Here is a 16,224-nt window from a genome sequence, read left to right as displayed (position 1 = left end):
CACGCACAGCACACGCACAGCACACACACACGCGCACACACACACACACACACACGCACACACACACAATAAAATAAGTTGCATCGGCCAGTTCATTGTTTCTCTGTACTGCAGCGGCATTAAGCGCCCTATAAATCACAACAGCGCACTGTTCCCGCCCCCTCCACTCCGCCACGCCCCTCAGGCTCGTCTTGGCCCGCCTCTCCCTTCCCTTGGCGCAGCTGATTGGTGGAGGGCGTCTCTCCTTGAGCTGCCACTCAGCGCTGATCGCGATGTCCACGACGCCGCGCCGCTGAACGCTGCGCGTCTGAGGAGCCAGTCTCTGCAGGAGCTTTCCCAGACTCTTCCTCCTCACCATCCTCATCCCTTAGCAGCCGACTGAAGCGCAGTACAGCAGCGTTGGGAATACTGGGATGTCGTGCAGCAGGATTTGAGTGTCCTTTGGCGGTCCTTCAGCATCCTCTGGCTTTCCTCCTCCGGATGAGGGTCACTGGGGGGTAAAAGCAGGGTACGGACTCGTCTCGTGTGATGCTGTGGTGATTACTGGACGTAAAAAAGAGCCTCGCGACCAGCACCTTTATTACCCGCGGAACGGACTACACACGTCTCCATCCGCGAGATCCTCCGCCGTCCGACATGCGCTCCCCGCTCTCCTGCCTGCTGCTGCCGCTGCTGCTGCCGCTGCTCCGGGGAGGTGAGTCCCCGCATTCCTCCACTCCGCTCCGCTCCGCTCCGCTCGCTGCTCGGCCTGAATACTAATGCTGCCTCCACCCGACCACGCAGTACGCGAGACGCGCCACGCAGTACGCACCACGCATCACGCACCACGCAGAACGCGAGACGCGCCACGCATTACGCGCCACCCGACCACGCAGTACGCGAGACGCGCCACGCGCCACGCAGTACGCACCACGCATCACGCGCCACGCAGTACGCGAGACGCGCCACGCAGTGCGCGCCACCCGACCACGCAGTACGCGCCACGCAGTACGCGAGACGCGCCACGCATACCAGTCTGTTTTGGGGTGCGCGCACAACTCTCACCGAAACCGCAAAAACGCGCCGCACACGCCAATGCGCGCAGGAAAAAACGAGAATAAAACGAGGAGAAACATCTGATATTAATACACATCCAGCAGCCAGTCCGCTGTCCTGGGATCACATGACCACACGGGACTCCAGGGTTCAAACCACCAAGGTGATGCCTCCATTATCATTATATGAAGAACCAGTCGGAAATGTTGATCCAGAAGAGTTGTCTTCCTTCCTTTCCCCTCTCTGCTGGTTAAACGTGGTAAAGGACCGGAGGAAGGAAGGAGCTGGGAGATGAGGGTGTTATATAAGCTGATTTAAGCCTCTGGAGGAGTAAAGTAGGCCGCTTGGATATGTGGCACTCTGAGAGCTGTTTACGTGTGGATTCGGGTGGAAACAGGTCACACTTTTCATACCTGTGTCTCCAGCTGTGACCGTACAGTTATATGGCACACACACCACACACATCCACAGACCACACATACCACACACACACCACACACACCACACACATCCACAGACCACACATACCACACACACACCAGACACACCACACACACCACACACACCACACACACCACACACACCACACACATCCACAGACCACACATACCACACTCACACCCACACACACCACACACACACCACACACACCACACACACCACCACACCCCACACACACCACTCACACCACACACACCACACACATCCACAGACCACACATACCACACACACACCAGACACACCACACACCACCACACACACCACACACACCACACACACCACACACATCCACAGACCACACATACACCTCACACCACACACACACCACACCCACACACCACACACACCACTCACACCACACACACCACACACATCCACACCACACATACCAACTCACACCACACACACCACACACACACCTATAGCCCAACCACTCACATACCACACCCATATCCACACACACATCCACAGACCACACATACCACACTCACACCAAACACACCAGACACACCACTCCCACCAACACACACCACACACACCACACACATCCACAGACCACACATACCACACTCACACCACACACACCACACACACCACAGACCAGTGTCCACTAACAGGCGCAGGCAGCGTGAATGTTCTGGAAAACAGGGACTTGGTGTCTGTGAGATGGCCACTTAATTCACTTACTTGTCCTCTGCAAGTGCTCTCTGCATGGCGGCCTGGCGTGTTCCAGCACTTTTAATGCGCTTTATCAGATAACCGTGCGCTGCTTCGCCATTTCACCACAGTAATTTTCTGCTTTTACCAGACACCATTTCTACAGTCCTTCACATCTCCGGTAAAGGCAGCAGCCATCTGCATTTACAATTTTGAGATTAAGATTGGCGAGACATAGCTGGAGAACGAATCATCACTAGTACAATTTTATACATTTTTTATACATTTTATATAAGTCGCTCTGGATAAGGGCCACCTACTTCCACGCTATCATATTTACTCGATCCCTGGATCTTGCACCAGATAAATATTGCTGAAAGTGAGGTACATAGAAAGACGGCTTAGAGAGCTGACCAGCTGCTGAAATGCATTGTGGGTTGGCATCTGGTTGCTGGGTTGGTTTGTTTTGGTCAGTTTAAAAAGAACTTTGTGAACTTTGACAGCTTTAGATATTGTCATCGTTGCATTTGCATGTTTGTGACACGCGGTTGCTTTGCCTTGTGCTTCTAAGTACATGAATGGAATTGCGTGATGTCACCGTGTATATGGGTGCGATTCAGGTAAGAGGCAGAGTGTGTTTTTCACATAACGTCTTATGTTGAGGGGCAGCGGTGGCCTAGCGGTTAAGGAAGCGGCCCCGTTATCAGAAGGTTGCCGGTTCCGATCCCCATCCGCCAAGGTGCCACTGAGCAAAGCACCGTCCCCACACGCTGCTCCCCGGGCACCTGTCATGGCTGCCCACTGCTCACCAAGGGTGATGGGTTAAATGCAGAGGACACATTTTGTTGTGTGCAGCGTGTGCTGTGCTGTCTTTCATAATGACAATCACTTCACTTTCACTTTCATGCTCATTAGCCTGCAGTAAGTGCTTGATTAAATGCCATCATAGGGCCGACAGAATAAGGACATGTCCCTGTCCTCAGATAACCTACATTTCTCAATTTCACCTTCTACAGCGCTGAGCCCGAGAAAGAGAGATCAGACGAGAGAACCGGCTCGAGCTATTCAGAGGCTGTCATGACTGCCAGGCAATGCATGCTGGGACTCTCGGCTAAGCAGCTCTCTTCTCGGAGAATACTAATTAGGCTATAGAGTGTGTACTGTAAGTACACGGCCCGGCACAAAGGCAAGACGTCACAGCGCCCTGAAAGCTCTGCTGATTACACCTAATTACTGCGCTGAATGCAATCATAATTATCACTGTCACCATTCGAAGTGCAGGTGACCTTTCCAGCACGGGACAAACACGCGGGACCCACTACTGTTTATTCAGATGCTTGCAGGGCTTCATTAGAGGCTCCAAGCGTTCTCTTCCAACTTGTCAAAAGGTTTGGTTTGGTGACAGTTTCTGTCATCGCGGCTAGAAACGATTTGGCCATGAAGCAACAAAGCGTGGTGGCTTTTAGCTGCACTCGATACTGGAAGTATACATTTAAACGAAATCTTTGCCAGTGCCCAGCATGCATGAAAGTCATTTCATCTTTAATGTATAGTCCAATTAAGACTGCATTAACACGCCACATATCCAGTGTAATGCAGGCAGAAAGCGGTGATTTCTGTTTACCGCATTTACCAGACGCCCTTATCCATAGCGACTTACAACCAGTAGTTACAGGGACAGTCCCCCCCTGGAGACACCCTGGAGCAAGTGTCTTGCTCAGGGACACAATGGTAGTTAGTGGGGTTTGAACCTGGCGAGTGTGTTACCCACTAGGCCACTACCACCCTATCATGTTAAACGTAACGTGTGGACGGAGGGGAACGTATCTAACTGATCTGGGGCCTGGTGGATTTCACTTTTCCGTGTATCCATGTAGACGGCAAAGCCCGGTATTAGCCCAACCTCCAACCTGACCTATGACCCCAAACGCATCATACATACAACATTGGTGGATGGCATGAGTGAGTGACCAGCGGATTCCTGGACAATGCGGGTGGCACACGGTATCTGGTGCCCCGTGTTTGTGTGGTGTGCGCCGGATTGCTGCTTTGGCAGTGAGATGAAGAGACTGAGGATGGTTCTGCCAGTGGGGACACATGCCGGAGGGACACTTACTTGCCCGCCAGGTTTTTGGTGTGATTCTTTATTTGCTCCCCCCCCCCGTCCTGACGGAATTGCAGCGCCGTGTCCAGTCGACTTGGTGGAGCCATCAGCTCCAGGCCTGGTGGTCACGTTGCTTTAGAGGATGAGAAGAACAGAAGCTTATCAGATGCAGTGATATTCCAAATGGAAGTTTGTGGTGCCCAGTGACCCACGTATGAGCTGGAAAACCACCATATCCCACCTACAAAGCTGCTGGGGTCTCCACAACGTTCTCCTGACTGCAGCTCCAGGTCATTATGGGTGACAGTGACCTCTTGTTTAGCCCTAGAGGGACATCTGTAGAAAGGTCACAGGGTCAAATCTCTGTGCTGCATTTATTTATGGATGATTTTATTCAGAAACACACACATGAGCGTTCTGGTTAATACTTCACTGGTCTTGCTTACAGTTTCTGTGCCATGAATATCATTTTGTAATTTGAATTGGAGTTATTATAAGACAGCATGTTTTATGGAAATGGGGTGTATGGGACAGGTCGTTTTCCTGTGTTCGCCCTCACTCTCGTCATCTCCAGGAAGCAGAGGAAGAGGACCAGTCAGGGGTGCGTGCGGGGGACGTAGTGCGGGGGACATAGTTCGCTTTTATTCCGGCCATTTCTTCAGGGAATAAATCAATGCGGGGCATCCAGCATTGGCCGTAAATAACTGGCATTGATCTCTTATCAATACAGGCGTGCCGGGAGAATCTAATTCGCTCTCCCGCAGCTCTCACCGCAGTTCCTTTCTGAGGGAGTTGGCATTGGCAGCATGGTTGGGATCAGCGTGGCTCTTTCTCCTGGGGAACTGGGACTCTTGCTCTTTCCCTGTCCTCATTACCACGAACATGGAACTCACCAGCAAATCGATGCCGGCGGCTCAGCAGCTCAGCCTGGCCAGGGACTCAGCTAGAATATTCACGTTTGGTATGCTGCATTTCTTAAAAGCATTTTTTAAAAATGACGAGTATGTTAACAAACCCAAAAAGTAGAATGTAAAAACTGCACAATTACAGACATACGCATGTCTGAATAGATATAAATAGATATAAAGTGCAACAAACTTGTAAAATTGATTGTAAGGTCCTCATGATGTGATCTCCTGCATGAATCCACACTAAAGGTCAGCTGACCCTTGAATCATAAATATTAACTAAGACAGGGGTGGGATGACCTTTCAGTCAGAAATAAAGACTCCTCCCACTTTTATTGTATTCGCCGCTGCACTGGATGCATCCGTTACAAGCCCCTCCCAGGGAAGCAGCCAATCAGATGGCCAGCACTAGCAGAGATGTCAGTGTCAGTGTCCTCCTCGGCTGGCGATACACGTCTCCACGTCTCCACGTCTCCACGTCTCCACGTCTCCACGTCTCCACGTCTCCACGTCTCCACGTCTCCACGTCTCCACGTCTCCACGTGCACCAGCCTCTCTGATGTCCTTTTTACAGCAGAGCAGACCTGTAATTACAGGGAAATTAAGCTGAATTCATAACAGTGGGATTCAGTGCATTCAAAAAGTACCAATTCTGGCACCGCTAATATAGCTGGTTCAGGGGACGACTTCCACCGCCTCAGCGGCGCCCTCTACAATTAGCACTACTACTAATTACTGTTTTAGCAGTTCGCTCTGTCATGTGTGAGTGTTATTCCGGGCCACCCAGCCCCACGACTGAACCGCGCTCCAAGGCCACGGCGATGATGAGGAGCCCACGGCGATGATGAGGAGCCCACGGCGATGATGAGGAGCCCACGGCGATGATGAGGAGCCCACGGCGATGCGTCTCTGACAGGTCCGTGAACGGGTGCAGGTGGAACAGACCAGAAACTTTGAGAAAAAGTCGGGTGAAACAGGTCAATATGAAACGGCAGCAGCTGCTCTCTACCTTGGTTTCCTTCTTGGTGGTGTTGGGGAGAAGAACGTAAGGAACATGAGAGAGAAACGGCTGGCCCGACCCCTTCCACATCCCACAACGACCACGGTGTTATAAGTGTTAATGCCATAAGCGTGACGCGCGGGGAAGCGGTAGGCGAGCTTGTTTGAGGTGGAGAACCCCACGAGCGCAAGAGGGTATGTAATGCTCAGTAATAAATGGCAGATTCACACAGCCAATAAAGAGTCGTTCTGGGGTCACCAGCGAGGTCATCCTGTCCCTCTGAAGCGCCGCCACGTCCTGGTTCCGGGATAATTCCAGGTGAAAAGGGCCACTAATCCCAAGCTGCCTGTGTGCTGATAATGGCCACTTGTTGGAGCCTCTGCTGCCACCTCGCAGATGCGGGAAGAAAATGGTCGTAATCTCTGGGAAATGCCAGGGACACCACGGGGTTTGCCGACGTCAACGTGGACCCCGCCGGGCAGCCTGTAATGAGTAGTCAGTGTTTTACTCATGTCCTGTAGTCCCAAATTTCCTGTCATCTCTGCAAGGCACAGCGTGGCCCAGCTGTGATGGCTCCGGTGGGACTTCATGGCCAGACCACGGTGACAGTTCACCCTTTTCTGGGGCTCGGACGGGGACATTCACACACACACACACACACACACACACACATGCACACACACACAGCGCCATTAGGAGATTCCTCCATGTTAATAAGTGCAGGATCAGTGTGTGTGGGTGTGTGTCTGATAGGGGATATTTTTTATGTGAATCTGAATGTGTGTGTGTGTGTGTGTGTGTGTGTCTGATAGGGGATTTTTGTTATGTGAATCTGAATGTGTGTGTGGGTGTGTGCGACGTGCTACTAATTGAGTGCCGTATGAGATCGGGCTGTGATTGAGTGGTAATATTAGGCTTAATTGGGTTTGTGGTCATGTGGCTGCTGTTATTTTGTAGCGAAATTGTCTTCATTTGGAGCAGGGGGGCAAATTTCCTTCAGCTGCAGGGAGGGTGGAAATCTGCCAGAGAAGCAGACTTTGGAGAGCATGTTTCAGATGCCATTTTGCTTGTGCAAATCAAAAGATGTTTCTACTAACATTTTTATTAGTTTTCAATTTAAAAGTCATTAACCAAAAGGGCACTTTTGTGCCTTTAATTATGATATGTTAATATTTTTTCCAGTTATGTGTATAGTTGGATGAATTATGAATGTGTTCTTAATGAAAGTTCTCTTTCACTGAAAAATGTCTTCTATGCAAATTCTTTTTGAGGATTGCTTGGCCAAACTGCTTATCATGACATTGTTTAAACTGCATGATCCAATTAGCTGATATTTTACTCTCATTATTTGAATAATTTACATAATAAAATCAGGCCATTTATAATTAGGATGATTTATTTGACTATGAAAATTATACTTCACTCTGAACTGAAATTGAGCAAATTGTTTCCTGAAGCTTATTTAATAACCATACATTATGGATAAGATATTCCAATGCAGCCAAGTCTCCCTTGTCTCTCCTTCTGTTTTTCTTGCTGCAGAAATTCACTACATGTGAACATGGAGTATCACTACTGTACACCCTGTTGGTCGTTCAATATTCCATTTCAGGAACAAGTAATGAGCATTTGATGTAGATCGGTTAGCTGTCTAATGTTGAGCCTTAAAACATGATACCGCGTTCTTCCTCTTATCCTTGTTCCTGTTCCAACAACGATGTCTACTCTATACAGAGGACATGTAGTTGTATTCAGAAACCAGTGTGTGTTCATTTGAACTTTGTGATTATGGTGCATGAATTTGCTTGATGATGAGTAGACTGTGGTCATAAAAGAGTGGGCGTGGTCAGCAAGAATACTCATGTAGGCTCAGTTGATACTTTACTTTACTTTGCAGACACTTTTATCCACAGCAATTCTGATACTAATGGGCCTTTATGCCAAGAAAATATCCTCAACATATTTGATCAGTGTGCTCATTATAAATGTGTTTCTTAAGGGTATATTTCTATACTTGTCATGGCCACCAGGGGGTGCATGACCTTCCATGACCACACCTAACCGGAAGGAACCCACGAAGACAGCAACCAAAATAAAATGGTGAACTCATCATCAATTTATCTCATGCTGTTACAGATGTTGTTAAAGCGTTACAGATTATTGTGTTGCTGCCCCTTTTGACCTCCGCCTTGCTTTCTGGATTGTACTTGTGTGTCCTTGTAGATATCAGCTTAAAAATCTTGTAATTTATTAAGAGGTTCTTTTAATAATAATCATATAATAATACGTGACCAATTTTGCAATTATTACTCAGTTGACAACAGTGTTTGTTATTAGGGACACCTCTTTAATGGCTTTTTAACACAAATAGCTAATCAGCCTATCAAATGGTGTCAAATTTTGAATTATTACAACATAGACGAAGTCCTCTGACATTTCGTTTGGAGCAAAAGCAGCCATAACCAACTTAAATAAAATCCACATCTAGATGTCCATTCAGGGAGTCAGTCATACTGTAACTATATGAAATAGCCCTTGTGAGCTGAAGGAAAAGCAGAGAGTTCGTTTTCCACCCTGGCTTGTTAAACACTGCACCTACAATGCACCATGCCAGATATCGACATTTCATTCCCTCTTTGGTGTGTCGGGCTTAATTCTGTCATATTACAATGGGCAGAAATCTATGGGGGCCAGTCTAACCTTGCTTTGTGACTGAAGATTGAAAAGTTGTTCTGTCTCAGTCTGTACGCGGCTACAGATAGTGGATCGAATTCCACTCGTGATAAAAACGCTCGGCGTCTACAAAAGAAAGCACGCTAGTCCATCCTAGAAGAAGAATTTCAGCGTCAGTGCAAATGACACCATTTAGGATGTCCTACTGTGCATCTATACCCTGATCACCGAGCGAGTTCAGGCTCTGATTGGGAGTTTCACTTCTCGCATCCTAAACTTGAACATAATGAGGCAACAATGCAGCATAAACAGGCACCCAACCATCCTCCAGCAATTAAAATGATCATATTTGACTTCACAACAGGTTTGGAATCCATAAGTAACAAAAACACTAAAAGCCTGAAGTAGAAAAAGCCCAAATCAAACTTTGGAAATCAACTGGTGTATCTGGAATAGCCGTGTCTGGCCAGAATTAAATTTGTTTCAAGACGACTTGTTATGCGGTGACAAAGGCAGAAGGGATGATGAGATCTTCAGGGAGAAAACAGCTCTGGGTACCAAGCATGAGAGCTGCAGCCATTCTTGGTCTTTGCGTGAAATAAAATGGCTTTTTGCATTTGTAAAGCATCGCTTGCAGTTTTTACTCCTTCTGTGGTTGCTGTCATGGCCTGTTCTGGTACAGAGAACGGTACCTTGCATGGCGTGCGACAGGGTTGATTTCCCACATCAATGCCTGTCACTTTATCCCTCAACTTGTGTCACTGCTGTGCATTTTGGTGTCAATTTGGTAAAACAGCTGTTTGTATCACGCCATGACTAGTGCCTCATTACCAGGCGTATCCTTTTCCATTAGAGCGCGTCACACATATTGAAACTCCAGTGCGGGTGTCAGTGCAGCGTAATTAAACTCTGTACTCTGTACGGTGCCGTGCGACACTGCGGTCCTGATGGATTTCTGATCATTTTTACCTGGTTTTACCTTAACCTTGTGTAAGAACAGTTGAGAACTTGAAATCTCTGGACTTCTATCAGTCAATAATAGAGCTGGTGATATAAACTCTATCACAACCACATCACCATAATGGTGGGGTGGTAGTAGCCTAGTGGGTAACACACTCGCCTATTCAAACTCCACTTACTACCACTGTGACACTTTACCCGTAGCTGCTCCATCAAGCAGAGAATTTCCCAGCCCTCGCCTAAAAAAGGAACTCCACCAACTGTCATGGCTTCAAACGTGAGAAGCATTGCAATTGCTTGGTGATTGGATGCAAAAATAAGCAAACGTTTCTCTGATGTCATCAACGCTCACTTCCATAGGCCGCTCTCCTCCTCATTAGCATTTAAAGCTACAGACGGTGAATCGGCGCGTCCTGCAGAGTAGTCAGTGATGCGGGACTGGATCAAATTGGCCGTAATTCTGCACCAAGGCTGAATTTCAGAAAGAGACTTCAAATACAATATTATGGGACCACTAAGACAGTAAAAATTCATAAATGGGGACCTTTAATTAGTCTCAGCCAATCAAAATGTAATGTAGATTGTGACGATGACATCGCTGTGTCATTTCCACCGCTGACCAGCAGAGGGGAAATGAACACCTGAGGCTGACCAGCAGGTTTCTGGTTTTCACTCCTGCTTTCACGTTCACCAAGATCAGCCCTTGACTGCTAGTGGTGTTTGCCCCTTTATTTATGGTTTTGTGCTTTTTGGGTCACCCTGTTTGGCCTGCTGTGGATTCTTGGTGCCCAGCCCTTTGCTAACCAGCTTTGAACCTCTGCCTCTTTGACGATGCATTTGACGCCACCTTGTTTGTCATTTGGTGGTCATTTGCCTGTCTTTAACCCATCTCCTAACATTATGGATCCATCTCACAGCGTGTCGGTCATGTGGCCATTCAACATCTTGATAACCTGCTGTTCTCTGATTGGCCATTTACACGTGGTTCATATGTGTGTGGGTGAGCATATGGCTGCTTCTCACAGGCGTGCACACACACTCACACATGCAAACATCATCTTCTCAGACACTTCAAAGCAAACCAGACTTCATTATCTGAGCTCCACACGCACACACACACACTCACACACACTGTTTCCATCGGAAATCAGAGCCATCTGTTGGCTCTGCTGGGTGGTGTGGCTGGTCTTCAGGGTGCAGCGGCTCGTTCCAGGGTGTGTTAAGCACTAGCCCCGCGATATCATCTGTTCCACCCGTCTCTGTCCATCTCTGCTACCGGTTAAACCGAGGTTAATGGGAATGTCACCAAGATTAATAAAGCTCTTATCACTACAGCATGGCCTGCAGTTTCAATACGATATAAAGAACCCATCTTAAAGTGATCACCTGCTCTTCTAGAGTCATGTCCATCATTTAATGAAACATTTATTGAGTTCATACAGCCAGCACTTCGACCCAAACCCCCATGAAACCAGATCCTCAGAGAATGTCTCCTCAGAGACTGTTTCAGCCAGCGGAGGTTGTCTGATCTGTACGTTACTGGAGAGAGAAGCTAAAATGGAGTCTGGGACGGTGTGGGCTCATCAGCAGGCAGCTCGGCCGTCTGCTCTTATTATTACCCTGCAGACGCTCCGGCTCGTCTGCGTTGATGCAAGAGTCTGAGACTGAAGCATGTCAGCCCAGAATCAGGCCTGTGCTCAATACATTGATTTCAGGAATACAACTCGATTCATCTCTGTATGTAAATAATTAATAAGGAGTTTATTGCTTTGTGGTATTGGATCGCTGTGAGCCAATCTGGATGAAGGAAAATCAAGATTAATGTAACCAACTAACTAGCTAACTAACTCAATGAGTGTAACTCTAATTATTGAAGTTGAGGTGGAATTTGAGCTTGTTTGGCATGCATCATGAAATCATTATTCTGTTGAGTTATAGTTAATGCAAATGTCAGTTGGGGACATTTTCTCTGCATTATATAAGACATGTGGAGCATCTATTAATATCCACTATATCACCAGTCACAATGCTTCAATGAAGGTGCATTTTTGGTTTGTCCAAGGCCATGATCCTGGCATAGATCCCCCCCGTGTACCAGAGGTATTTCATCCTTTCTGTAATACATAAGAGCAACAGTGAATCATGTTGTTTTATTTGAACTGAAAGGCAAATGAATGAATGAAAATGAACCACCAAATCTTAAAAAGCATGGACAATAACAATATCTACGGGCAGCCCTATAAAAAAAACTCACCAGACCAGGAGTTGCGTGTGTAGTAGAACATGTTGTCTGTCTAGTCTGTTCGGACTTGCCTTTGGAAGGAGTGAATCAGTACAATGTGTTTTAATTCGTTTTTCCAACTGTCCCGTATTATAGCATCATTCCATTTATTTTACTTCTTTACTTATTTTACCATTTATTTTACTTCTGCTACATGGACAGTCCCCCCCTTTGAGATGTGGTGAGATGTAGTGAGATGTGGTGAGATGTGGTGAGGTCGTGGTGAGATGTGGTGAGATCTAGTGAGATGTAGTGAGGATGTGGTGAGGTCGTGGTGAGATGTGGTGAGATGTAGTGAGGATGTGGTGAGGTTGTGGTGAGATGTAGTGAGATGTAGTGAGATGTGGTGAAGTCGTGGTGAGATGTGGTGAGATGTGGTGAGATGTAGTGAGATGTGGTGAGATGTGGTGAGATGTAGTGAGGATGTGGTGAGGTCGTGGTGAGATGTGGTGAGATGTAGTGAGGATGTGGTGAGGTTGTGGTGAGATGTGGTGAGATGTGGTGAGATGTAGTGAGATGTGGTGAGATGTGGTGAGATGTGGTGAGATGTAGTGAGATGTGGTGAGATGTGGTGAGATGTAGTGAGATGTAGTGAGATGTAGTGAGATGTGGTGAGATGTGGTGAGATGTGGTGAGATGTAGTGAGATGTGGTGAGATGTGGTGAGATGTAGGTGAGATGTGGTGAGATGTGGTGAGATGTAGTGAGATGTAGTGAGATGTGGTGAGATGTGGTGAGATGTAGTGAGATGTAGTGAGATGTGGTGAGATGTGGTGAGATGTGGTGAGATGTGGTGAGATGTGGTGAGATGTGGTGAGATGTAGTGAGATGTAGTGAGATGTGGTGAGATGTAGTGAGATGTGGTGAGATGTGGTGAGATGTGGTGAGATGTAGTGAGATGTGGTCTCTCCCGCTCTCTTTCCTCCGCTTTAAAAATTCATGCGCGTGGATTCTAGGTCATTAAAGAGTGCGATCGTTAGGCTTTTTCTAATTCCAATATTCATGAAAATGGATTATTTGTCTGTTTTCTCCTCTCCCCTCCGTTACACGGCCTGCTCAGGGATAACCTGGACGCAGGAAAAGCTCATTAGGTGGCGGGAGGTTCGCAAGTGCATAAAATCACACGGTGTAGACGCATAACCCCATCAATCACTCGGAAAACGTGGGATTACACTTACGAATATGCACCACGAAAACCTGTGGGTTCGATGCAAAGGCCGGCAGAAAAGAATGCTGCTGCGTGGCACAGGTCATAGAACGTTTAACATGCAGTAAATCGTCCTTGAAAAATCGATAAAATACAGTGATTATTACGTGAATATTCTACTCTACTCGTTTTTATGCTACATGTCGGGGCGACTGTGGCCATCCTGACTGAAAGTTGAAATAGTGTTAATCGAAGTGGAAATGTAATCCTGCTGCTCGCCTCTCACTAGGAGCTTTTATTGAGTGTGCTGCGCCATTGTGTTTAGTTGCGGGCGGAGCCGCGGTGTTCTTTACCACAATTACATACTCCAGTGATGCAGGGGCGGTAATCCCTGCTCTCTGATTATATTTTATTGCGGTCGTTTTTCATTTGTGGCCCACCCCTCTGCTATCTCCTCAGCCATCATTCTCCAGTGGACTGTGCATTGTCCTGCTCCATGTCTCACTCACTTTCTATTTATCTGCCTCGCCCCTATTCCCAGTCCCGTTCCCCTTCGGTCCAGGAGACTTTCTTCCACTGGTTGTGTTCACTTAACACAATTACTGGCAAATGAATCTTTTGGTTGTAGATTTGTGAGTAGAAAAAGGTGATGTGTGTGTGTGTATCCTTCTCCATATGTGTGAAAGGGGTGTGTGAGGACGGTGTGATTAAGAGAGACGAGGAATGACAGTGAGAAAGGCCGAGGTGCTAATAGGGTGGGGGTGTGTCCATGCTAATGCCCCTCGCTGGGTGAGTCCCCGCCCAGTGCACAGTGTCCCCGGATGGGCTGTGGTACCCGTCACCCTGATATGGATAAAGTGTTATTATGATGGATGCTTACTGTGGGAAGAACAAGAACATTAAGATAGAACTCGGCACTAAATCAATTATATTGATCATTAGAATTTTTCCTTTAAAACAATGTTTTAGAAAGTAATCTTGTTCGAAGTGGTCCAAAGATAAGCATATTTAAAATGATGTTTCTGCACAGCAGTAAGTTGTTCCATCGAAGTGATTGTCTCAAAAGCTGCCCATGTCTCCTCAGTCATTTGGAGGAAGTCTGCACAACCCGCCTGATCGCGCCACGTAACGTGTATAAAGCGATTCCTCTGGATGCACCCACAATTCATTTCTGCAGTGAGGGGGAAATGCTATGTGACCCAGATGCGGTGACTAAGATATGGTGCCCATTTATCTGAAAGCAAGTGTAGGTTTAAAATGTCGGAGGATTTATTTTTAGGCCATTTGTTCCCAGGCCTGCATTGAACAGCTGTTTACAACATTTGACTTTTTAAAAGTGAGGCATTGGGTGAACAAAAAAGAACTTGAACATTAACCAAATGGTGATGGATAGACTGCTGGGTCCTAGGAGCTCCAAAACTGCAACACTGAGATGCTATTGGTCTGCAGTGGTTAGGACACACACACACTCACACACACTCACAAACACACCTTAGTTTCTCGGATGGTGCAGTTCAATTTCTGATTCTGTTTATTAGCATTAAATTCAATTCAGGACTGATACATTTTAAAAATATATGAATTTTAATAGAATATATGTTGCAACAGAAAGTGTGTAATCAGTTTTTATTAATGTTCTCTTACAGTGTGCATTCACAGATGTCCTGCTTGTACTTGTATTTCTATTCTTTTAATGACATTTTTAATCACATCACAATGTACCTGTTCTCTAAACACGGGCTAAACATTTATTCATATTTACTCAAGTCTCTCTTGTTTTATTCATATATTAACAAATCATGGCCTCATTAAGAGCTTGTACTGCTGAAAGCGCTGACATTTTAATAGTGTACACTGTTGTTTTTTCTTGTTGGTGGAATATGATATTTATGGATTTGAAAGGCTCATGGGGGAGGTCATGTTGCATAAAACTAAAATTACAACCTAAATGCACACCACCCAGTTCACAATTTCAAAACCCTTCTCCACACTAAAGTTCACTCTGTTGTGCTGAAGTGTTCTCTGATGTTGGTGTGTGCTTTGTGTATTATTGTATATCCAGTAGTCGAGTTGTATAAATCAGAATTCTCTTGTTTGTGCTGATGACAGTGCAGCTAATACTTAATAGTATATTGTACTATCCTAAAACATAAATGGTTTGGATGTTACGTGTTAGATACCCAAAGAAGTAGAGGTGTCATAACTGGTCTCGTGCGATATCGATGCAATGTGATGCATCCCACCAATTTTCTGCACTGTCACCTCATGTTTTCAATGTATATGCTTTTAATGTTTTACCAATCTGCCAACTTTAACACAGACCAGAAATGACCAAATAAAAATAACAAGGAGAAAACAATCAAAAACGTGATAAATACATCAAAACAGGGTCACAAGATAAAACAGTCACAGAAAATGGTGTAACCCCGGCAGGCCTCCTTTCTCTGCATGCTTTACCAGCTCATGCCTGGTTCAGACGTCTGTGGTGTCCGGTGAGGGCGGACTGAACACAGATCTCTGTATTATATTATATCTCATAATAATATAATACGCCAGGAGCCGCACAGCGTGAAACTCCGACCTGGAGCCACCACAGTCACTACCGCCATTACTTTTTAACAAGAAAACCACCAAGCAACCTCATTAAGATGTAATGGATTATGTTCTGCACTGCATGCAGGATCGTCCACGCATCGCGATGCATCGATTATACGGTTCCTTTCAACAGCCCTGCAAAGCAGTCAGGTTTTGAAATTTCACTTTGCGCTGCACTCTGATTGTAGCCAACCCTTTTAAAAATGCATCGTGAAACTGCCAATTATTGGCCCTGTTGGCTTGCCGTAGTGGGAAATGGGAAATTTACATATTATTATAATTACTACTGCTACTTAATAGACTTTGCTATGCAAGTAAATTCATGTAGTCTTGTTCTTTTCATATTAAGACACATTAATACAAA

At 46.3% G+C, this 16,224-nt stretch overlaps 1 protein-coding gene across 1 annotated transcript in view; it reads left to right on the top strand.

Moving 5' to 3' along the window:
• Window positions 1-258: 258 nt before the first annotated feature.
• Window positions 259-16,224, top strand: part of iglon5 (IgLON family member 5) — a 96,843-nt gene continuing 80,877 nt past the window's right edge. The window contains exon 1 of the mRNA XM_028976548.1: window positions 259-694. Coding sequence (XP_028832381.1) covers window positions 637-694 — 58 coding nt within the window. The 5' untranslated portion in view covers window positions 259-636. The remainder of the gene's footprint in view (window positions 695-16,224) is intronic.

This window comes from Denticeps clupeoides, chromosome 4 (assembly GCF_900700375.1).
Source record: "Denticeps clupeoides chromosome 4, fDenClu1.1, whole genome shotgun sequence".
NCBI lineage: Eukaryota > Metazoa > Chordata > Actinopteri > Clupeiformes > Denticipitidae > Denticeps > Denticeps clupeoides.
The sequence above is the reverse complement of the archived record's forward strand: the minus strand, read 5'-3'. Positions and strand labels throughout refer to the sequence as shown.